Source organism: Xiphophorus couchianus, chromosome 7, assembly GCF_001444195.1.
Source record: "Xiphophorus couchianus chromosome 7, X_couchianus-1.0, whole genome shotgun sequence".
Taxonomy (NCBI): Eukaryota; Metazoa; Chordata; class Actinopteri; order Cyprinodontiformes; family Poeciliidae; genus Xiphophorus; species Xiphophorus couchianus.
In genome coordinates, this window is record NC_040234.1 from 11276177 (window position 1) to 11300796 (window position 24620).

At 38.7% G+C, this 24620-nt stretch overlaps 1 protein-coding gene across 7 annotated transcripts in view; it reads left to right on the plus strand.

Moving 5' to 3' along the window:
* The window catches only part of il1rapl1a (interleukin 1 receptor accessory protein-like 1a), a 217717-nt gene that overhangs the window by 189988 nt on the left and 3109 nt on the right, over positions 1-24620 (plus strand). For 4 of the 7 annotated variants that reach the window (XM_028023150.1, XM_028023151.1, XM_028023149.1 and 1 more), the window contains 5 exons: positions 6072-6204; positions 12934-13079; positions 16277-16423; positions 19829-19999; positions 21735-21779. In XM_028023150.1, the coding sequence (XP_027878951.1) occupies positions 6072-6204; positions 12934-13079; positions 16277-16423; positions 19829-19999; positions 21735-21779 (642 nt within the window). The remainder of the gene's footprint in view (positions 1-6071; positions 6205-12933; positions 13080-16276; positions 16424-19828; positions 20000-21734; positions 21780-24620) is intronic. The other 3 variants (XM_028023153.1, XM_028023154.1, XM_028023155.1) reach the window with 3 other exon arrangements.

Below are 24620 nucleotides of genomic sequence, written 5' to 3' on the forward strand. Positions count from 1 at the left end.
GCAAGAGTCCATGCATATCAAACTGATGATCATTTTAAAGTGCCTCTAAACCTGATCAGGATGCCTGCTCCCCTAATTACTGCAGCAGAATTCATCTGTTTATTTTTCAGCGAGGAAAGACCTGTCCCACATTAGAGGTCACTTGTTTTTTACTAGCATTTATTCCTTTGTGGATCATCCGATGAAATGGTCTTTATGGTTATTTAAAACGCATAATGTGGCTCTCTGTTTATATTCTTATTTGGCATGAATGCTCAAATTGTCTGTGTTTCCCGTGAATTAATTTACATTATTCATTCAGGCCTTTTTCTTCTGTTTTTTTTTTTTTTTTTAAATCCCTTCAGACATACGCTTCTGCCAAATAAAATGTGGCATGATTGAATGGATTTTACACAAAAGTAACTGCCAGTAGAAAACAGGTTTTATCACCTGAAAGAATTTTATGTGACAATTTATTGGTAAAATAGTTTGTAATTTAATAAAAAATGGTACCATCTTTTCCTTGACGACTCAAAAATTAACTCGGTGTAACTTTTTCTGTATTTGTTTCAGTGAAAGGTTATGCGATGGATTATTTGTTGGCAGGCTTAGGTGACTTCCTGAAAGTGTTGCCAGTTGCTTAGTAACATTACATTTCATCTTGTCAGTTAACAAGCTTTCCTATCCAAAGAAACTAACTTGTGATAAACAACCTTCAAGCTTCATTGCAATAAGAGACCTGCAGATGCATTGGGTGTGAGAGCTTTTTAAAATACCTGCAAACATGGAGCAGGTGGGGAGGCATAAAGGTAGCACAAGTGAGGCTTGTTAGTCATTTGTGCAATGACTGTATGACTGGAAAATGTTACAGTTCTGAAACTAATGAATATTGTTCATTTTGTTAGGAAGCGAGTAAGTGGATGTCTTTAAGCTTTTCTCAAAGTTAACTCTGTTTTACATATGGAAAAATCAGATCCTGGAATGCTTTTACCATACTTGTGGGACTCGTAATGTTATGCTGCAAAATGCTTTTAGCAATCATTTTTGAAAGAATGAGGTGCAAATATAAAAATTTAATTTTTTAGCATGAAAGCACCTTTTCCTCAGGCTTTAGTTATAACTTGAATAGTTTCTTGCTGCAAATGTATTCATAGCTTTTTTCTTTCTTTTTTTTTTTTGCAGATTGTCAAGTTGCTAGAATAAAGTTTGATTGATTGATTTTATGCAAATAATTGTATAGAAAACCATTTCTGATTGTATGTTTGAGATCATAGTCTTGGTTAGATGTGAACACATTTCCCAGTTTCATCTCTTTGCCAGCCGCTAACAGGTTTTCCTCCAGGACTGTCCTCTATTCAGATTTGTTGATCTTCCCATCAACTTTGACAAGTTTTCCTGTCCCTCTTGTAGGAATGGATCCTTACAGCACATAGGTGATGGGAATGTTGTTTTTAGGGTGTTTCACCTTCGATCTTATTTAGTGTTTTGTAAATCAGATCATCTGATCCAAGCAGCCTCTCCTCATGTTTTCTTTATCCACAACATTCATTCGGGCAAAACTGACTTCTGATGGGTTCTTTTCAGCAAGGACTTTCTTTTTGCCCCAATTCCAAAATGGATTCAACGTCACTGTTTGTGTGATGGGCAAAAATACAACACAAAAATATTCACCAAAAAATAAATAAAACCAACTCTTGAAAACTCAAAATCATGCTGGGGTGCTATATTAGTCAGCGGCTGATCATTTTAAATTCTTCACACTGTTTCCTGCCAAGTATTTTTCTGAGCATCAGTGAGGGAAACAGCTAGAAGACATCGACTGTGAGCCTGGAATAAAGACAACAATAAAGAGAAATTGAAGATTACTGTGAAAGGTTTGACTCAAGTATGCTCACAGAAGCATCCAGAGGAACACAATCGTAACATAAATATTTCTTTTTTTTGTTTTTTTTTATTCTTACTCCACAAGAGAATTTCTCATGTGAAACTTAGACTAAAAGTTATGGACAGTACTTCAGGCTCTTTGCAGATTGTTTTGTAGAAACAAATGTAGACATTTCTAACTTGCCTGTTTTTCTTTTTTGCAAAGCCAAGCGTACTTTCTGAAACTTTATTGGTTTGAAAATCAATAGTCTCAAGAAGTCAGTAAAATTCAGAATCACTTGACGCAAACACAGGCACCATTCTTCCGAGTTACTATAGGTTACAATCTGCTCTGAGGCTATAAATAGATCATTGTAATAAAGACACCGCTGTGGGGCTTTGACAGTGTGACACAACAGAGATATTTTACTCCTCCTCATTTTTAGCTTGAATTATTCTCTTCAGTCTCGTAGTATGGACTAAGAATCATATCATCAACTTCAGCTGGTTTCCACTCAGTGATTTGCTTTTTCTGTCTTTAGTTTTTCTAAAACTATGGTTAAGTGGGAAAGTTTGTATTCTCTCTACCTAATATTTATCTTTTGTCCACCATTCTTAAACTACAGCTAAATGGGGTTTTTTTTGTCAATTAGCTTGAAGAAAAACGTGTTAGCATTTTATCTGAAATGCTGTAAAAAAAATAAATAATATGCTTTATGCAAAGAACAAGGCGTTCGTGTTGGGCTATATAACTGGAATAACAGGAAATGAATCAGTAAAAGCAACTTATGAGAAAGCACACCCACCTTCTTGAAGAGAGAGTGCCCAGCTGTAATTGTGTGTTTTAGTGAGAGGTAATGATGATCACCATCCACTGGTATTAACACAGGTTGACATGAGGGTATTTTAGAAAGTGATGTGTATGGATTAGAATAAGACAGCAGGAGGGTTTCTGCTGTTTCCTGTGATTCCCAGGCAGCTCAGTGGAGACTTCCTCTGCAGGCAGCAGCTGCTGGCAGCGTGACATTCTTAATTTGCAGTTGAGATAAACCAAACAGATTTATTATCAAAGAGGATGCACAGTGTTTTTTTTTTTGTTTGTTGTTTTTTATCCGTCTCGTTCATCAGACATTGTATGCAGTTTAATTGTCCGGTTAAGTAATTCAGCAGCTGTGCTCATGTGCAGCGAGCCTCTATTTTGTAGGTACTGCATGTAGCCTTTGTAGAGCCTGGCTGTGCACAAATACCAAGCTGAGAGTGGCTGTTGAACTTTGGAAATGTCAGTCCTTGCTCCTCGTAGAGAGTACTATCTCTTTGGTTCTGAGTGTCTGCCGTGCGCATCTTAAAACTTTCTCTGCCAGTGACCTCCTGAAGTCGTTTGAAGCTACCTCCCGGTTGCAGACAGGAAAAGCTCAGAGGATACAGGGCCTCAGTTCAAACATGAACATTCTCATTTATTTATTTTTTACCTAACCTCTGTGGTGTTGCTCTGAAGGCGTTTGACCCAGTGATACAGCCATGGTGTACACCGTGAGGGGGAAAAGATGCTGCTGTCAGCACTATGCTGACCCTTTTTGTAATGTAATGCCGTGGAACAGTCTTGTAATGAAAAATGAAACATTTAGTCCTCACTGCAGTGTAAATAATTTGAATAAAACACAGGTACGCTTTGATGTGTTATTTACTTGAATCTCAGCTGGGGTCTCTGCGGTTCTGGTTGTTTAATTTACTACTCAGAACAACAAAATGAATAAAAATCATATCCCATGCAGTAAAGAGTAACATGACACGTACATGTTCAGTCACTGTGCGTGTCATGTTTTTTTAATGAATCTCAGTAGTGAAGAAATGATCATAACTCAAAGAGCAGGGCGGGCATACTGTGCTTGTGGTGGTTGCTCTTTGTTTCTGCAATGCCTTTGTTTGGGGGTGAGAGGGGGCTACAGCAGCTTGCCCTTGGGTTTCAGTGAACACACGACTCTGCATCCAGCCTGATTATCTGCACTGACTAATAAAAAGGAATATGTGACCTGAAGAACACATTTATTGATTATTCATCAGGCTTGTTTACATAACTATTTTTATTGCACAAGACTGTGTTTAAACTGATATGTTGTCTACAGATGTAGGTGTAGAATCCTTCCTGTTTTATTTTTCTGGCAAACGTACAACTGGACTTGATCATGAATCAGCAGCCCTATTAACTGCACAGTGGGAATGTCTATGCATTTATATATGCACATTTCCCAAATAAGCTGTGAATGTTTCCTTGAGTTTTGTAATGTTTGTGTTATTTTTCTCTCTCCTCATTGTTCTACTTTGTGTTGCTATTGATCTTCAAGTAAAACACAAAAGCAAATTATTAAATCTTCACAATAGATTGTTTTATGTGCCTGATTCTAAGGAATACAGCAAATAAAGTAAAATTAATCTGTCTATTCAGTGCCTTGCAAAATTATTATTGTTTCCCAAGTCTTTACATTTTTCACGTTTAGTGACATTTCAGCAAGTAATTTAAAGTATTTTACTGGGATTGAACTCAAAGTAGAATGTAATGCATGAAAGTGATATAACAAGTCTGCTTCTAAACTTGCAGAAAGAAAAAAAAATAATAGAAGACAGAGAAACCACATTGACAAACATACGTTTGCATAACAATGTCACAGAAAAGTACAATACATGATTTGTTTTGTGGCAACTGCAGCCCAACAAAGTGTATCTGTAAAAACCTGAATCCAAACACCTGTGAGTGAGTCTGAGCAAGCTTATTCATATAAAGGCAGGCATTGTTTAAACAAACAAGTTCATTTGGGGAGGTGTGAATCCTAGGTCTTGGTATGGTTGAAGTGAACTCTGGTGAGGTTTGAATGCACATATGAATGCCAAGTAGACAGGAGACTGCTCCAAAAGCAGGAAGCAGACTACAGTGCGGGACATTCTGCTTAAACACAACTAAAACAAACACGCTAATCTAGAGTTAGCAGGAAAAATGGCCTTTTGCCAAAAACAGAACTCCGACGTTACTCCATTTATGTTTACATTTTGTGAAGAAGCAAGTTGCACTTAGCGTTCTTGGTACAGTACCACCACAGGTGAGAGGGTAAACAGGTTTTTCAAAAGATTTGGTTTATTTGACATGTTACAGTGTAAAACAGAACAGCAGCAGCTGAAAATGCAATAGTTGTGCTGGTTTTGTGTTGGTCTACCATATGAAATCTCAGTAATGTGTATCAAAAAGTCAAGAGGTTAGAAGTAGGAATAGATTTACAAAGCACTGTATGTATTTAAAAGCATTTCAAATCCCTCACTCTTTTCCAGAGGAGAGTGTTACACTGAAAATGTTACAGAAGGTGATGCTCATCGGCTGTTGCACAGAGATGTGCTTACTGCACCCCTGGTCCCTTTCATGGAATAAAAGTCGAACATGTGAATGCTCTGTTTCAACCGTGCATAGTTCAAGTGCATTAACAGTCAAGCATGAGTGGAGGCAAAAAAAAAAAAAGTCCTGCTAATGCCAGCTCTGATCAGCTCATAGAGGTGCTTCATGTGAAATGGGGTTTTATAATTTATCACATTTTCTTCACCCTGGGCTCATTATTTATTTTACATCTCTCTTCTGCCCTGAATAACTTAATGGTACCAGGAGTTTTCGTGAAACTTTTTTAATTGGGGCTGAAGTGACAGTCTGCGCGAATACTTGCCCCCTCTTTATAGTCGTTCATTCATAGAGCAAAGATCCCATTGACTCCCCAGAGACAATTACTCCCTCTTCCACAGATCAGCTCTCTGCAAACTGCAGTTGTTGACTCTTGACCTTCCCTCGTACCCAGCAGCAGCTCCAAATAAAATAATGTTATCGTCTGTCTTCTCTCAAATCCCTATTTTCTTATATGACACCAGTCTCTAGGGGGGAATTTGAGCAGCTCTTGAGTGCCCCCGTGTGGTCAATGCTGTTTACTTGTTTTTACGTCAAAAAAATCAAAACATTTTGCAAAGACAGATTGTCTCCACCAAAAGTTATGTGACATTTGTGCATCAATTTGTCTCCATGTGTAATAATTTTGTGAAGCATGCGTGGGTGTAAACAAAAAAAATGTCAAACCTCTTAATGACAGTAAGCATCTGTGTTAGTAGCACTGGCTTTGATTTTTCAGGCTGCGCACAAACACGTCACCTTTAACAAGACAGCAGGACTCTTGAAAGTGACAACCTGTCTCCTCTTTCTGCAGGAAGCGCTTTGAACCTCACATGCAGAGCATTTTTTGGCTACAGCAGAGACGCCAGCCCGCTTATCTACTGGATGAAGGGCGAGAAGTTCATAGAGGACCTGGACGAAGAGAGGGTCCAGGAAAGTGACATCAAGTAAGGAACTCACAACTTTGCTCTGAGTCATTTTCCTCCCAGCTCAGCAGTAATGAGGAATTAAAGGCAGATGTGGAAAAATTTGCCACAAAGGATTAAATGACAATAAGAGTAGCTTTTGCACGTTTTAGTTCATCAGCTCTAAATTGCGTAGACCAAGGTAAACCGACAAGAGATTTATTCCCCGCCTTTAAAGCAGCTTCTGTTTTTAATTTGTTTCTCCATGCTATGAACACAGACTTGAAACTCGTTGTGGGTCATTATTCATTTGTTTTGACACTTTTTGTTTGGTTCTTTATAAAATAAAAAAGTGTTATGAATAAGGAGGAAAAATTACTTTCTAATTGCTGTGATGGCATACTGGGAGATCCTTACATGTTGAGGTCACATGCAGTGAAATCCTGATGAAAATGTGTCAAACATCTTAAAATGTGCCATATTTTCTCACAGAAAATCCCAACATTAATTTCAGTGGGGAGCAAATTTTACCTTAAGAAATAACTGATCAGTTATTTGTCAACAGTAGTGTTTTTTTTATTCTTTCAATAATGAAATTTACTCATGTCACAAATACACCCCCAGTAATCAGTAAATGGAAATTTACCCATGATAGAGTTAACTAAGAAAAGTGTGATGATGGTGAAACTTCAAAAACAAAATGATTTGAGACACAGCATCAACATTTTTGATCACATCTTATTTATGTCCTCATAATTATTGTGATTTGTCGCAGCTTTTCACCGTGCTGGTCATTTTACAGCGTCATCTGTTTCACAATAATTTTTCTATTTTATTAATGTGACCCTCATCTGCCAGCAATTCACTGTTTTTATCTGGTGAAACGACCAACTGAAAAAGGGTAAGTGTGGGAAAACCAATCAGGATGAGTAGCAGTGGCTGCTGTTGGCAAAGCTCTATCCAGGTAGCGGAGAATATCTCTCCTTTCTGTCAGACTCTTCACTATCTTACCTGGTTAACCCTACAGGAGTCAGTCCCGGAAGGGTCAGACTGACTCCACTTGCGCTTTTATGAGTTTTGTTTATTTATTATATTATTTTATTTATTTGTAGTTTAGGGAGCTGACAGGAAACACCCATTGCATCATTGCAGTGTTACCCACCTTGCTTTCCCCTCGGTTTTACAGGAAACTTAAGAAACTCTTAGGCTCAGTAAAGGTCACTTCTCGTAGCATTTTGTCACATTAGGAGCTCTCTTAAGATTCTTTGTCAATACTTTTGTCCTACTGAAAAATTCAGAAAAAAATCTTAGAATTCCAGAAACTTGTGAAAAATGATGTCATTAAGAGATAATACTGGTCTTAGGATTCCTTGTGAATATGGGGTCAAAACTCTGTTTTGGAGTAAAAAGTAAATAAAAATAAGAGAAATCAAATTTTGCAGAAAAAAAATTGTGCAAGATTTATGATCAAGAATAAAATGGTTGCATTCAAGATTTTCAGTTGCACTTTACAGGTCAGGTTTATTTTTCAGAACATTTTCTCTCTGTAATTCCTCTATTTAAATAGTAACTCTAGTATAACAAGACTGATAATAGATGGCTCATTAGTCAGGTTATCTGCTTGTGTAACCCTGCAGTCAGCTTAACAAAGATGCTTTGAGGAGTGTTTCTTTAATAAGATGAATGTTTTTTCTTACGTTTTTACTTCATCACTCTCCCATTTTCTTTTACTTTTGCAACCTGAAGCATTTCAAGAGAGCCGGATCTTCCTTTTTCATAAGTGACAGAAAATTGTTGTCTCATTTAAGCCAGCTGACTAGCATTGTGCTACAAACAATGGGGAGGGGCAGCACTGCAGAGAAAACCGCCAGAGAAAATGCTTCACACTTTATACTGCAGATAATATATGGTGGGGAATTTTAGCAGTTTTGAAACTATATTTTTTCTAAACTTTGACATAATAAAACACTGGCAAGCAGATCATCCCAAATTTAAGTTTTGTGTTTTTCTTTTCACCTGGAAAAAAAATATTTGTGCAGTTTGTAGTGAATTTGGTCCAGAGCACATACGTTCATCTATGGTTTATCATAAAGTCTCTCTCTGACAAGCAGAACAAGAACACATTTGCTGCTCTCCACTAGCGGTATAGCATTATTATTTAAAAATAATGCTGAGCTCCTCTTTATGAGCTTCACACCGTTTGGTTTTATTTTAGTCCAGCCTCTAAAATTTCTTTCCTTTAAAACAAGAGTATCTTCAGGTCAATCCTTCCTCCTTAAAACATGTAAAGAAGTCTATTGTGTCGTCCCGGTGCATATTTCCCATCAGGGCTGTTTGCAGAGGACGCAGCCCCTTCTGATTGTTAGCTACTGCCATTTACTTGCAACACACTTTCTCCTTCTCTTCACTACCTATTGCTGCAGATGGGCAGTAAGGGCCTGAGGAGGAGGCCAGCAGGGTAGAAGAGAATGTAGAGCAAGAGCAGAAGAAGTAGATAGATGCAGGAATGTTCCAAGTCGCTGCAGAGCAACGTTAACGAAAACGCATCTGCAATAATCAGTTTTCTCTTGCGTTGACGCACGCATGCAGAAGAAACAAATTGCAGTTTAAGCAGAACCTTTGCTTCTCTCTTCCTCTATTACTCCATGACAACAAGATTCCCCCCACTCAAAGGCTGAGGGCTTCTCTGCTCAATAATTCATACCCGGACTTCATGCAGCAGATCAATAATATATTCAATCATCCGTTCTCTGTTGTTGAAGCTGATACCCTGGGCTTTCTCGGATCCTGCTTTGATTTTATTTCCATAGACACATAGCCAGAGATGAAGCCAGGAGAACCACAGGGGGGTGAGGAGGTCTAGAAGAAAAAGCTGAACTAATCTGTACACTCCATGAGGTTAAACTCTGTGCTCCTGATATGATAACATGTATCTTTCTATAGGGTTAACATCTTGTCATCAGTCTGGCACATTGGGTTTTATTGCTGCCTTGTCAGCAGCCAAACCTGAGTGCCGAGAGGAGCAGTCAAACCTTGAGCTGCTCCGGGTTTCTGCAGGCGTTTATTTACCCAACTCAAGGCATATTGATTTTGGAGACGGGAGTTCATTTCTGTGGTAACCTGAGCCCATAAATTCTCATTTGTGCCACGGGGACAAGACTGCCTCTGTTATCACGGCACGGTTGGCTGGACATTAGCATAGCATGCAGAGATTAATAAATTAACAAAACAAATCTGGCTCAGCATAATGAAGTAGGTGGTCAATAAATTATTGAGCATGTTGTGTTGTCGTTTTGCAGGTGAGCGTATGAAAGCAATGGGTGAAGTGGAAATTGGTCGCTAAGCCAGCGAGCGCTGTGGTATTGTTTGTGATTCAAACAAAGAAAATTCAAGTTGACAAAATGTTCGTCATGTAATCATCCTGCTGAGGCTACAGCATCATCAGACCTGTTTCCATAAACTTTCCACCCCTCAATTATGATTATAAGATATGACTCGTAACATAAAGAAAATTAGTCGATAGATGGATAGAAATAAATAGTTGTAAACATCATCAATGGACAGAAAGAATAAACATGGTTGTGAGTGCTGAAGTGGGAGTGTCAGAAAGAGTAAGAGTTTTTTAAAAAGACGGAGGCCAATTTCAAGGTGTCGGATGTGTCTATGAAGCAACATCAAATTTATTTAGTCATTTTTGAAATATGCTGCATTTTCAACACCTCAAAGTAACATGCTTACTTGATTGAGCAATAAAATGGCAGTATGTGCCTGGAAAATACATAATATCCCTCCTACACCTTTTCAACCCAGAACAGGAATCAAACATATTAGTTGGAACAAAAAGATCCAGGGGATACTCAGCCTAGAGAAATTAATCATTACCTTGGATCAACATTTAGCATTAAGCTTGTAAGAATTATAGAAACTCCTTTTAGATTGCAAATCTAGAACAAACTTAGAAAGTACCATATAGCAGAACTAGAATCCAGAGAAACCCCTATAAATGATGGACTACTTATTCATATTCTTGCTAAATATGGGGAACTCAATATGTAGTTCTATACTTTTACCTGTTTGTCTATTTTTGGTTTGTAGTTTTGTTTGTATTTTCTTCTAATTCATATTAAGTACTTTGAACTGCCTTGTCGCTGAAAATGTGCTATGTAAATGAAATTACCCTACCTTATCTTACCTCTTAAAAAAAACTAAATGACTTGGATTATGTATTATGTAACTTGTATTGAAATAACTATTACAATTCAGTTTACACATTCGAGTTAATTTTGCAGCTTAGATTGATAGATATGCTATCTATCCCTTTTGTTGCATTAGGACAAGATCCCCAGACTCGGTGGTAATGTCTGGGGAAAAAGTGTTTGTGTTGTTCCTGGTACTTGAACATCTTCTGCAACAACCACCATTTAAAGTTATTCAAAAGCCACCGCTAGAGTTCAAGCTCTCACAACCTGCTGTGGAGGAGGCAGCGGAAGGACCTTTCACATCATGTAGCATTATGGATTTGCTGTTCCAAGAAGTCCTTGAAATATGAGCGAAAGTGTGTTTACCAAACTGCTGGGTGGAGGTCTCTTGGCGATAATAAAAAAAAGGAGAATTAGTCTGAATCTCAGCCTCTCTGGGAGAACTCATTGGTTTTTCAACTCATCTATGTGTGACAGAATAAGATCTCTGATTTCATCAAATTCTTAATATTTTTACAGTCATAGCTTTAAAGTTTATTTCATCCTACTTTGACTTTTTGATACTTTAGTTGATGTTTTCTTGCAAGTTTCTGATACTTTTTGACATCTTTTATCCAGTTAAGAGTGATTGGTCTAATACACTTGACAGCAAATTAGTTATCCCACTTCAGCTTCCCTCCTGCACTTGTTACCTCCACCATCATGTGCAGTAGCAAAAGTTGTTTTAGCTCCTCTCTGTATAAATGGAACCCACCATCCCTGTTTTCCACGTCGAGTCTCCACAAGATCTCCATTTGAGGCCCAGGTGGTCAATTTCTACCAGCTTCTAGAACAGAAAACTCCCTTCGCAAGCCCAACGTGTGATTATGTAAAATGAGAGGCTTCAAAGTGGGCATCACTCCCTGGAGAGACATGAATTATTCCTATGTCTTCATCTTAAGTCCACCCTTCTTCCCACAGCACAACAACTTCAGGATCAGCAGCCCTGCCTTAAACTCTCTCCTCACTCATGATACATTTTCAGTTACAGTTGACAAAATCTCTCCAACAAGCCATCCTTGGGTGCAGTTTATCGGCTCGAAGGCAAGAGAAGTGAGATTCTTGAGAGTCATTACCTCCTCCCTCATTCCTCCCAAATACACTTGAGCTGGCACGCAAACACTCTGCCCTCATCCCGCTCCTCCTTCTCATCATGGCGAATGATACAGACATACACACACAAACAACGGAGTCGCGCTTTCTCATTTGTGCTTTGTTTCCTTTGTCGCATCATTTGTGCTAAGGGTGCTGTAAAAGTGGGCTAAGTAGTGTGTCTAAGGTATGAGCGAGCGTCGTTTCCCTTTTCTCTACTCCATCAGGCTCAAGCAGCCCAGCGGGGGAGAATGGGGGTGGGGGGAGGTTAGGATGGTGGGGCACTCATTTACTTTATAGAATATTACTTTCTCTCCTTCTTGCCGTTACCATGGCAGCTGCTATAAAAAGAATTTCTTCTCATCGCCATTATTTGATTCCCCCCCACACACACAAGCTCAGGAAGATCCCTTATTGATTTTCATTGCTCACATATTTTTAGTGCAGAGAAAAGAAACTAACATTCCATGAACTGCTAAACAAAACAGAAAGGGGGTCTTCCAATGGATGCGTTTGTGCCACATAGCTTGAGATGTTATGTAAAGCTTAAGATCCATGTAGCAATCAGGACCGAGCCATCCATCATTGTCTGAAGTCACATGGGCAACAGGTGGTGGAGGGATACTAAGGTATCGCTCTCCCAAGCAACACTCACCAGCTATTTCTGTGGGATCCCAAGGCACTCCCAGGCCAAAAGGGGCATATAGTCTTTTCAGCAGGTTCTGCATCTGCCCGGGGGCTTCACCTGTTGGAATACAACCAGAAAACGTCAAAGATCCAACCCCAAAACCTCCTCAGCTGACTCGAGCTGAGGACCGGCCACTCTACTTCAATCTCGGCATTAGATGAACTCATTCTGGTTTCTTGGCATTCTGCTTACTGCTCCAATGCATGCTGAAAGTCATGCATGTCTTGAAGATCCAGACATAAATAAATCATCTGTAAACCATTAGGATGTGAGCCTGAGGTTCCCAGACCAGACCGCCTTTTCAACTAATACATCTTGAGATCCTACCCATGAAAACCACAAACAACATAAGCCATATGTGGCAGATCAGGCTGAGTCCAACACCTCATTGAATAAGCGCAACTTCAAGTAAAAGGAACAAGACACTCTTTTTACTTTGGATTCATACAGCCAATATTACCAACCCGGGGTCCCATGCTCTTGCAGCAGTTCCCACAAAATTATCTCAGGGGACACATTTGATCTATAAAACACATGCAAACTAAACAACCAAACTTACGTGACCCCTTTCAGAAATGAACTCAAGGTTTCATAATCTGGAGGCACCTCCATTGTACTTCCATGGGTACAGTAAACGTTGGACTAAAAATTCAGGCTGATGCATCAATCAAAACTACCTAAATAATCTTTTATCAGCTGTTTTCAAAAGTGTGAAGCGAAGGACGTATTGTTCTCTGTGTATTTGTTTTGCAGGCTTGTCAGGGAACATCTCGGAGAGCAGGAAGTGGCGATTTCCTTGACTATTGAGTCTTTGGAGGAGGAGGATTTAGGAAATTATTCCTGTCATGTGGAAAATAGTCACGGGCATATCAACGCCACCGTTCAGATCTTCAGGCGGGGTAAGAACTACTGGCTATTTCCCATTTCAAATTAAAAAAACTAATATTTTTTAATTCCCCAAACAATTCTGCTTTTTTTGCTCACAGTCTCACTGTACCAGATATTTTGCATCAGCTCTCTTTAAGCTAAATCATAAATAAAATAATCAAAGTCAAAATAATCAAAGGCGGCTGCATCATTCCATCAAACATTTTCTCCTTTTTTTCCCATTAGTTTGTGTATATTTACCCAAACTTCATGATTGCATTTGGTACTGTCTTATCTTCTGTGTTTGCACCAGCAGCTTTGTAGCTATTTTGGCTCTCTTGCATGACTTGTCTGAAGCTGTTTTCATGCTCTAGCTGTCACCCCACAAGAGAGGTAATTTGATGGCTGTTTAAACAGCAAATTGGTCTGCAGCTTTTCCCAACAGGCCAATACATCCAGCATACAATTACATTTTAAGTCTTTATACGTCTGTTTCCCCGCTTTAATCTCTTTCTCTGTGATCATCCTTTGTAGATGGCCCAGTTTCCTTTGAGTGGTCTTTGCGGACCGCAGACGACTTCATTTAACTCTCTTTGTGGAAGGAGAGGGATGCAAAGTCACGCTTTCTCTGTCTCTCTCATCCAGATCTTGATGTTCATTTCATGTTTTTTTGTTTTTTTCTCTCAAAGAGCATATCACTTACAAGCCCTGCGGCAGGTCTAACGACACTGGAGATACTTTGTATCTCTAAAGGATTTGATGGCGAGTATCGGTCAGTGGGACTTAAACAACTCCAGGAGAGAAGATAATTGGTGGTAATCAGCTAGATGCATTACAATTATGGGAAAAGACAAGGGAATGTATATTTGAACATAGCTTGTCACAGTATTGTGCAAATATTTGGAAAATCTAATCTAGAAGTTTTAGGAAAGTTATGCCATAGGGGGGGGGGAAATGCATTCTATGAAAAAAAGGCAAATATTTATCTCAAAAAGTCAGGATGTAGCTCGAAGAAAACTGCCGTTTGTGTAATATCCATTTTATAGTTTTAAAAGCAGTAGTTTTAAAAAGGTGCATAAACTCTTGCTCTTATAAAGTACTGCCTGTTTCCAGAAACATCTGGTCAAAATCTGAGTCTGCTGAACTCATCATAGGAAATACTTCAGTCCAAAACTCCTACTAAACAATAAAATATAGACAATAAAATAAAACATTGTTGTAATGATGTGCTGAAAGCGGAGTGTTGAAAAGAGAAGGATCTTCTTAAAGAGACAGAGGCCAATTTCAAAGCATCAAATTGCAAAGTCAAATTTCTTCTTTAGGTCATGTTTATACATTTTTATAACAACTTACGGTAACATACTTACTTGACTGCTTTATAAAATGGCTCTCTGTGCCTGGAAAATACATAACAATGGACCTTTAAAACAACTTTGTGACAAATAAATGGGAACCCACATTTATTTTGCCACCACAGAAAGTGAGCAAAATGGTAAGCTTGCTGTTGGAGAATTTCCCTAAAAAGGTGCCTTATTAGAGTCACCGAGTCTCTGTTACAATTAGATGTTTTCTACATGCCAACTTGTTGTTTGGGTGGCAAACTAGAAAAAACTATTCTCTGTCCAACATGACAAGCATTTGGATCTTGCTAAAACTATTGGGACTTTAAGTGGAACTCTACGCTTCAGTCAGCTCAGACTAAACACTTCATGTGGACCTGGCATGAAACAAACAATAAATCATTGGCAAAGGACCCCACACCTTACGCCATTGAGTTTGGTAAAGATAAATATTTGATACTTTTTTCTTATCTAAAATCCTTGCAACTTGACCTTGGTGAAAGTGTTAAAATAAAAGGAATTTTTCATGTAAGAATCTGTAAATCTCTTAGTAAACTGAAAATATATAAAATAAATAGCAGATTGATGATCCAAAACATATGCCCGAAGCAACATGGAAATGGTTTATCACGTACAAAATCAACCATCTGTTATTTTTGTGTCAGTCCCACAAATGTATCCTACAGAACACCTGTGGGTTGTACATGTTATCAACAGCAGTGGTTTAATAAATCTGGCAGTAGACATTTGTGTAGCAAAACCATTTGCTCATTCCCTTGCTGTAGAAATGAAGGAAACATAAATGTGTGTTTCATTTCCAATTTTTCAGTGACATTTTGCTACAGCAATATTGGATGAATTTATTTTAAGGGTGCCAATAAGTGATTGATGCATGAAATTAACTGGTAAGACCTCGCCTACCATGTTTTTACTAATTTTAAGACTGACAGAATTGTAAAATATAATGTATCTCAAATTAAAACATAAAATAATACATTTATTTAAATTCTTGAAATAATATTGTTCAGATAAACATTAGATTTAGATCATTTTAAACAAAACGCGAATGCCTAACTGAGGGTAGACAAGATTTAACATAAGATTTCTTTGCTTCGCAATGTTTCAATTGCAGCACGAGAAGATGTGTGTCTTTGCTCTGTCTGATAAAATAGAGAGCATTGCAGCTGGCATGGCAGCCACGCATTGTTAAAGCCCACAGTGTGACAGAGATAAAAGGTGAACGTGTGCTAGCTGAGCCAACCAGGTAAATGCTGCTTTAATACACATCATAACTCATCCCCAAGCCAGGTCTCGGGGGAGACATGGAGGCGATAATAGAGAAGAGAAATGAACTGAAAAGGGAAGGAAAAACGGCAGCGAACGCAGATGGAGAGGCGACTGACGGCAAGATGAGTAATCTGAAACCCGTTGTTTTGAAAATGCCGCCATCCATGTCCAGAATTGTTACAGTCCCACTATGGATGACAGCGAGAGTGCAGAGCTGTGTCATTGCTGAGCTTTGAAAAAGAAATGAAGCCCATTTCTCATTAGATTCCCCCCCCCCTTTCATGTCTCCTTACAATGTGCTCTCTCATTTTTCTCAAACTCGTTATGAGCCCTCTGTCTTTGAAGATTGATTCTACTTTGTTCTGAGTTGAGCTCCGAAACTTCTGCAGATTGTCCGGCTTTTTTGGCAAATGTAAATGTGCCGTCTGACTGCCTCAATTCCCCGACTTCAACAGTTCAATACTGAACAAAAAGGGAGACGGGCCCCAGGTCCAATTTGGTGCAGAGACAATACGCTAACACGCAAAACTGTGAAAGGAGCTGAAGCTGCGATTGTGTCAGCAGTTTTTCTCATATTTTCGGTCTGTGTTTCTTGTCCTCAGCAGAGCTCATGTACACAGTGGAGCTGGCAGGAGGGCTGGGAGCAATTCTGCTGCTTCTCAGCTTCCTCATCTCCCTGCACAAATGCTACAAGATTGAGCTGATGCTTTTCTATAGGAGGCACTTCGGCAGCGAGGATGTGGATGGAGGTAAGGACAACCCTGCTCATCTGAATAAACAAAACATCTAGCTTCTACTATCAAGATTTCCCTACATATATATATATATATATATATATATATATATATATATATATATACAGTTGTGTTTGACCTAAACCAACTCCACAGCAGATTTAAAATCCTTCCTCTACTTTTTCCTAAGTGGCCAGGGACTACTGCTACCATGGCTCCATTGGGGGAAGACGGGAAGGATTTTCAATTTGTTGCCCATTTAAAAATAGATCAGTCTCAATATGTCAGGGAAGGATGCTCGTGCTGCACCAACGAAGGCCATGTAGCAGCACATGGGGACTGGACAGGCTAGAAACAACCTCCCTGAGTGACAAATAGGAGCCAAAACTAGCCTGAAATTGTGGAGCAGCAGCTTGTTTTCTTTGCACAACATAGTTAACTTTTCCTTCAACTAAAGAGTTGTCTGTTTATGTCCCTGTATTTCTCTCTGTGTCCTTAAAAATTCTGGAAACAAGAAACTCATTGCTTTTCTTTCCCCTCCACATACATGAATTATCTATTACACGCAGTTTTGTTGACTCAAACTTCTACATGATTAAGTCACACTGTCAGGGACAGCTGATACAAGCGGTTTTGATTCCTCCAGCTTTCCTCGGTGGTTAATTTGAGACGTCTGTTGCTAATTTGAAGGCAGGGTTTGATGTTCGGATCCAATCGAGCGCGGGTCTGGCCCTTTCCAGGGAGTCTCAAAGCTGCGCCTGCTTCTCCAAAGAGTTTTTGAAAAAGCCCCTCTTCTCTTTTTTGGCTGTCCCACATTCACGTTCTACAGAGAATAATGACTAGCACTCACTGAACATGTCACCACCACTGTGCTTCTTTTATTCTATTTTCTGCCTTTTCAGTTCTTCTCACTGTCTTCTGAGAAATCATTTTGAGGTGTGTAGCAGTGCATTGCTTGAGTCTTGATTTGGTCGTGTTTATATCTAACCCATTTTTTTTTCTTTTTCTTTTTTTTTTTTTTTCCGAAGCGCACTTCATGGCCTAATGGATGTGACGCCACTGGGAATCAGTGTTTGTACTCCGTTGTTTACGACGAGCCCTTCTGTTCCAAATAAAACTGCTGAGCAGAAAATAGTTAGGTGTTATTTTGGAGAAGTGTTGCTCCAGTTCAAAATCCACTTACAGAAACAGACTTACTCCAGTGTGAGGAGACTTGACTGTACAATCAGAAAGTTTTAACCTCGCACGCTTCAGGCCGACTCTTGATAGTTAAAATTAGGATCACAAACCAGCAAATCCGTTGTGATTAAATGAATAACTTTTATTTAGAAAATGAAATGTTTGCAGCTCATCCTGAGAGGACACATTGCTGGAAGAGATATTGTATCTCAATGGAATATTCCTGGTTAAATAAAATAAAGTTGTTTACTGACATTTTGACCACAGCTTTAAAGCAGAGTCCCACCTAAAATAGTGAAAAATAAAATTGAAATCCCTCTTTGTGTGTTTTCACAGATTTTATAATTTGATAAACAGCGTTTTAGTGATTTTCTCTTCAATATGGAACTAATCAAATTCAGATTTGCCAGTCTAGGTATTTTACCCAGCACTAATTCACAGCAAATAAGGCGCTTTATAAGAGAAACAGCTCTAAATTATATACAGACATATAGAATCAACTTCATCTAATCGTGCAAGCAAATTCAGTTATATGCGCTCTGATTTGGTTAAAGTTAAATTAAATGCCAATGTAGACACAGTGTTGTCAAGACATCATTTTATATGGTGACAACAACAGCAGAAACTTAGTAATATATCTTGAAAAATGCTATGTTTGTATTCATAAGTGTTATGAGTTTTTTTGATCAGATGCAGGTGGATAAAAAAATAATTTAGCATATTTTTTCTAACTTCCTTGCAATGAAACCGATTAAGAAGATGTTACTTTCAATTTGCTATTGCAAATAAAAAATTAAATAGCTCAGAATTTGTTGATACATTATTTCTACGCTTACGCAAAAATGTATGCCAAATAAGGTCAATGCTCCATCTAATGTCATTACAATTATTTTACCAACTAAAATTTTCCAAGTATAATACAGCAAACAAAAACTTCTCTACCATCAAATTCGACACCAAGATTCACATCATCATAAAAAAAAAACACATTTTGTCCATACATACAGCAACCTCCACTCCATTTTTCACATATCTTTGGAAGTATTAATGTTGCAGACAACATTACGATTCACAGTAAGAGCTGGAAACAGGTGCAAGGGAGGCTTAAGAGATGGAGGTGTGCACTGAAGTGAAGAGGAATTAAAGTCTGCAGAAGGATGGAAGATTATAATATTCTGGGCAAGAAAGGTGGAAAGAAGCTGCAAGATGTAGGGATTAAATACTCGGGTTCAATCCTCCAAAGCAACAGACACGAGAGGCGTAAAAGAGATGAGTGTGTGGGCTGCTTGTGATGGAATAATATCTGCAAGTGAAATGAAGGGTTTACAACTTGGTATTGGATCTGCTATGATGTACAATTTAGAGACAAAATTAATATATAAGGGTGACATCTCAAAACTGACAGACTGGACGGCAAGTCAGAAAAGTGGGGAAAGGAGAGTCTATTCTGGAAGGAGAAGGGAAAAACTACAGTGGAGTTGTATGGATGGTGAGAGAAAAGAAGACAGCTGATGTTTGATGGAAAGTGGTGATTAAGATAAAATGAGATGAGTCAGATGATTATGTCCTCTTAAGATTTGCGACACTGATTAAACATTGAACTAAATACAAGAGAAAGGCAACTTTTGCAGCTTCTCTACAGCCTGATTAGTTAAATATTAGGAATTTGATTGAAAAGTTGGCTTTGATTTGAAAGTTTGCACCAAGTTACAGGTCATTAGTATTTCCATATGAAAGTTTTACATTGTCAGTTTAACATGTATACAACAACATCTTTTCTAAGAATTAGGATAAGAACATATTCATACCAAATAGGATGCAAATACCAGCTGCTTAGGCGAGGACTTCGTAAGTGACCTGTTCCCTGTACCCTTTATTCCTGGCATAATTTATTTCTTTGCATAGTTTCTGATAGATGCAGGAAAAAAGACAATACTTCCATATTTGTGAGTCAAAATCAAGAAGATCTTTTATTTCGCTCTGTAGAAATATAAGCTTTGCAGGTTTGGCCCATTTTAATGTGAGACTTCAATGAAATGAGCCGAAGCACTCAAACACTGAGAAAGAAAATGCTGATAATTTAAACTGTTCTAAAGGTCATACATTTTTTAATAAATACATTCCCTCCAAATGTCTGCACGTTTCCACTGAATGTTTGTGAATGTCTTAAATGACTCCAACCGTCAGCTGTCTACTCCACATTTTTCACAAATCGCTGGTCTGTTTCTCTCTCTTTTTCAGAGAACAAAGACTACGATGCATATCTTTCATACACCAAAGTGGACCCTGACCAGTGGAGTCAAGAGACCAGGGAGGAGGAGCGCTTCGCCTTGGAAATACTACCCGATGTGCTGGAAAAACATTACGGCTACAAGCTCTTCATCCCTGATCGAGACCTCATTCCAACAGGCAGTAAGCGCTCTGACTGTGTGTGTGTGCTCACATGTTGACAGTGGGGTGAAACCTTGCAATAGCGTGTGCAGAGCATTTGCTTTTGCAAATGATGTTGTTGTTGTTTAGCACATTGCTTTGCGCTTTGTCTTGGTCTATACTTGTTGGTTTGTGCTTGTCTTCGGTGTTCTTCACTGTCCCATGTTGTGTGCTGCCAAGACAAATTTAAACTAAGCTCTCACAATTGCACCACTTAGCCATAACATTATGACCACTCAACATTTAAAGCTACCATTTCCATTTGAGCAGAACCTCTAAAAATGTGCAGATATATGACAATATTCTGCTAAGAAGACCCATATTGTGCAAATGTGGTGGATCCAATGTGGAATCCACCAATCCAGCACATTTGGATTGGTGGACGTGGACTGGAGGACTGACCTTTTTTATTCTTGGCTGGTCTTTCATTCTTCATTTCCTTCTCCTGACGTTTCAATTCATATTAGCTTCAAGTAGACAATAATAGTTTACTCTGGGTCACAAAAACCACTGGTCTTTAAGAATCAGATGCTCTCTGCTCAGTCTGTAGGTTGCGCAAATATCCATAAATATCCATCAACATGGGCAGGTTTTCTCCTAATAACACACATAATATCTGAGTTAAAGAAAAAAAATCATTCCAACTCTCGTTGTGAATTAAATGGAGTTGCAACGTTTGGCTAGCAGGTTAATATTTATTAATTCGGGTCCTGTTAAGTCTTTAAGCCTACACTGTCAACTTTGATCAGTTGTGACCTTTTCACTACTTGATAGATTTTCCTTTGTTGTTCCTTTTTAAGTAAATCTTTACCACTGCAGACTACATCTCATATTTTTTCCTAAACAGTGTTGATGAAGTTTCCAATATACACTCTTCTAACACTTCTACTTACAGGTCAAAAATCTATTTTTTTTTTTTTTTTTTGCTTCCATGCTTATCCTGCCCACAGCCAGATGCTTCTGCAATAAAATAATCAGTTTTAGCTGTTCAGTGGTCATAAGATTATGGCTAACCTCAGTTAATTGTAGAGTATTATTTCAAATATCCAAAATATTTAGTTCGAAACTGTCCGCAAGAATCTTTTTTCTTGCATCGTATCAAATCTCTTTGGACTGAAGCAGAAGATCACAGTTCTCCTCCTTGGCTCTTCCCTAACTGGCTACTACTGAAGGGGGAATACAGTATGCAGTGAGCACTGGATGCTGACATATTGAGCAAATTCATCGTCCCCTTTGGTTTCCATCCATGCAGCAATAAATCCATGAAAATTCTGTGTGAACATATTCTCATGCGCGCTAACTCGTGCCTGCTTAGCAGTCCGTTTGTGCCAGTGGTACACAGTGTGCTCCACTTTGTAGCGATGCTGCGTGTTTGTACTGTAGGCATCATGTGGAACAGATGAAACGCAAACACGTCCTACTTGGTCCAGAAAGAATTAAACATCAGTGGGAAATGTGGGAAGGCTCTGAGCCACGCCGACCGAGCCGCCTCTATCCTTTAATCAAAAGAAATTGCCGCCAGTATCAGTGCCAAGCAGAATCACTGCAGATGAATGTCCAATCAGGGGAAACATGCTATGTGATTAATTATATGTGAAGTAGAAAGATGAGCGTGAGGAAGTGCTGCTTACCTTTACAGCGGTGTTTAGCAGTGTTGTGTGTCTGTGTCTGCATTGTGTACTGCCTGTGACCTGAATGTTAAAATGTCTATGTTTAGGTCTCACCAATGAGCATTACCAGGATGACACACGACTTTTTGGAGGTACTCACCCTCAATCTTTTCCTCTTGCATTTAGCTGTTTTCATTTACCTGCACCTTTGGATGCTGCAACGCAATGCAATGTTAGACATTAATGCTAAATATAACACACCTGAAAAGGCTCATGTAATACATGATATAATATTCTATATTGAGTCAGTAAAATATGTATTCTCCATATACTCTATAGCAGGGGTGTCAAACTCCAGTCCTCAAGGGCCGTTGTCCTGCAACCTTTAGATGTGCCTCTGCTGCACCACACCTGAATAGAATAATTAGGTCATTAGCAAGGCTCTGGAGAACTGGAGGAGGTAATTAAACCATTTCATTCCAGTGTTTTGTACCTGTGGCACATCTAAAAACTGCAGGACAGCGGCCCTTGAGGACTGGAGTTTGACACCTGTGCTCTATAGCCATGGTCAGTAATGGTTTGATGTGTTTTGTCCCTTTCGAGTCAACTGATGGTACTTGCTACGGAAAGGTTCATTTATTTCAGTAACTCAGTTAAAAAAGGAAACTCATATGTTATATAGATTTATGACATGGAGTGATATAACTGAGGAAAACCCAAAATTATTTTTTTCAAAAAAGCAGAATAGTATATGAAATCAAAACAAAGGCTGATTTTAAAACAGCCATGTGACGACCATGTTAACATGTTAAGTTTTCCAGCAGATGGTCACTGACACCCTTCACAAGGAGGCAAAGCCAATAATTTCTGAACAAGCTCGATTTTTAAACAGGAAAGTTGATTGGGGGAAAAAAGCGTGCCCAAACAACAGGGAAAACTCCAGCTTTCAGTGGATTATGAAGCAAAGCAAGGCTTTAGGGTAGAATCACATGTATGTGATCTGCAGCTGGACTCAGAGCTTTAAGAAAGAAAGCACACAGATGTATCGCGGACGCTACAGCATTCCTCGTGCAGAGGCGCTCCTGAACCAGAACAGCAGAGTCATTTTACCTGAACTAAATAGAAAAAGAACTGGGCTGTTGCATGTCATTTGTAAATCAAGACCCCAGGGTCTGGAGGAAGAGCGGAGAGGATCAGAACCCAAGTTGCTTATAGGTCCACAGCTGCTGGTGATTTGTGGAACTATGTCCTTTGTCAGAGCAGCCATCTGTTAGGCAATTTTAGAGCACCTTGTGCCTCCCCTCTGCTGACAAGCTTTATGGGAGAAGGTGATTTTATTTTCCAGCAGGACTTGGCACCTGCCCACACAGCCAAAAGTACCAATACTTGGTTTTATTACCATAGCTCTGTGCTTGATTGGCCGACAAATTTTCCTGACCTGAACCGAGTGAAGAATCTGTCAAATACTGTCGAGAGGAAGGTGAGAGAGGAGTTGCTCTTACAGGCACGTGGGCAGAAACTGAATTTTAAGTTTTATTAGCTGTGAAATGCAATCATTAAATAAAACTACATTAAAAACCACATTTAAGACAGAACACTAATAAATAGTACTATATGAGTTTTACTTGATGAATTGAATTACTGAAAAAAATTAACTTTTGTTTATATTCTGATTAATGGAGATGCACCTGTTGCAAATCAAAATCCAAAAATCAGTCCATCCTCAATTTGTTTCAAATAAAAGACATAAATATCTCATTTGCATCTCACGTCTTCTACAGCTCAATTAAAGCTCACATAAGCCAAGCTGAGTATAACGCACATAACCAGATGGAAGTCAAGTTTTTAAAACAAACTCTTGCAGCTAAATGAGATTCTGAGAGTGAAAACTAAGCCATTAGACGGAGAGAAGTTCCATTAGACTCGGGAGACAGAATTATGTCCAAGACAAAATCTTTAAGAAGGATAACATCATTTAAAATGCCCGAAAGCCTCACTCTTGGTAACATAAAAGACCTTTAGAAACGGCCAAGGGCTCCTCTACATTTGTCTGACCAGTCAAAGTGAGCAGACAGGGGTGATGGGCCTCGTTCAGGCCATTAACCAACGAGCCAAACTTTGGAAAAGAGAAATGAAGGAGAAGTGTAGTGAAAGAACAAGCTTTACTGCAGAACTTTTGTGCAGTTCTCAGCGAAACATGTGATCAGCTAATTAGAAAACCTAAACAGAAAACATGTACAAAAAAGAAAAAGGAAATAATCTGTCAGTTTTTAATGAGTTGTGAATGAAATATTTGACACCATCCCTGCTGACAAGCATGTTGGAGGTGTTGGGATATTTTTCAGCAGCGACATCTGAGAGAGGAGTCAGAAGTTACACAGGAAAGTGGAACAACCTTCACTAAAACTCAACTGAAGTCCTGCACAGACCTAGTTGAAATCTAAATCTATAAATATTACAGGTATTTCTTGTCAGACCTGAAGTTTTTATGTGCTTACTCTCTGCATCTAATGTGCCTGAGTCTAAACATTTCTGCCAAGAAAACTAAAATAAACTTTGAGAGAAAATGTCTTAATTTTGAGAAATCATTCCTTAAAGACTGAAAGCATCTACTGCTTCTTAGAGTCTTTAACCAAGTTCTGATAGAAAGGGATGGATTCTTCCCCTTATTCACGTTTACATACACTCATTTCGGTTTCAACTGAAACAGATTTTCAGGGTGGAGTTAATTTACCTTTAGCGACAGTATGAAGTGCAAACTTTTGATTATTTTAGATTTTCTTTTCTTCTTGTCCACACAGGGTCAACGTTATACAGACACGCTCAAATATACACATGAACCCATACCAATAAATATCCAAAAATCCTTAGACTTTTGAAGCATCTAGTGGCACATTAACTGCATATTTTTGTAACCTTTAAAAGCTCTGATATGAATCTCAATGACTGTTTTATGTGCTGTTCTTGGGCACAGGCCTGATTTTTAATTGTGT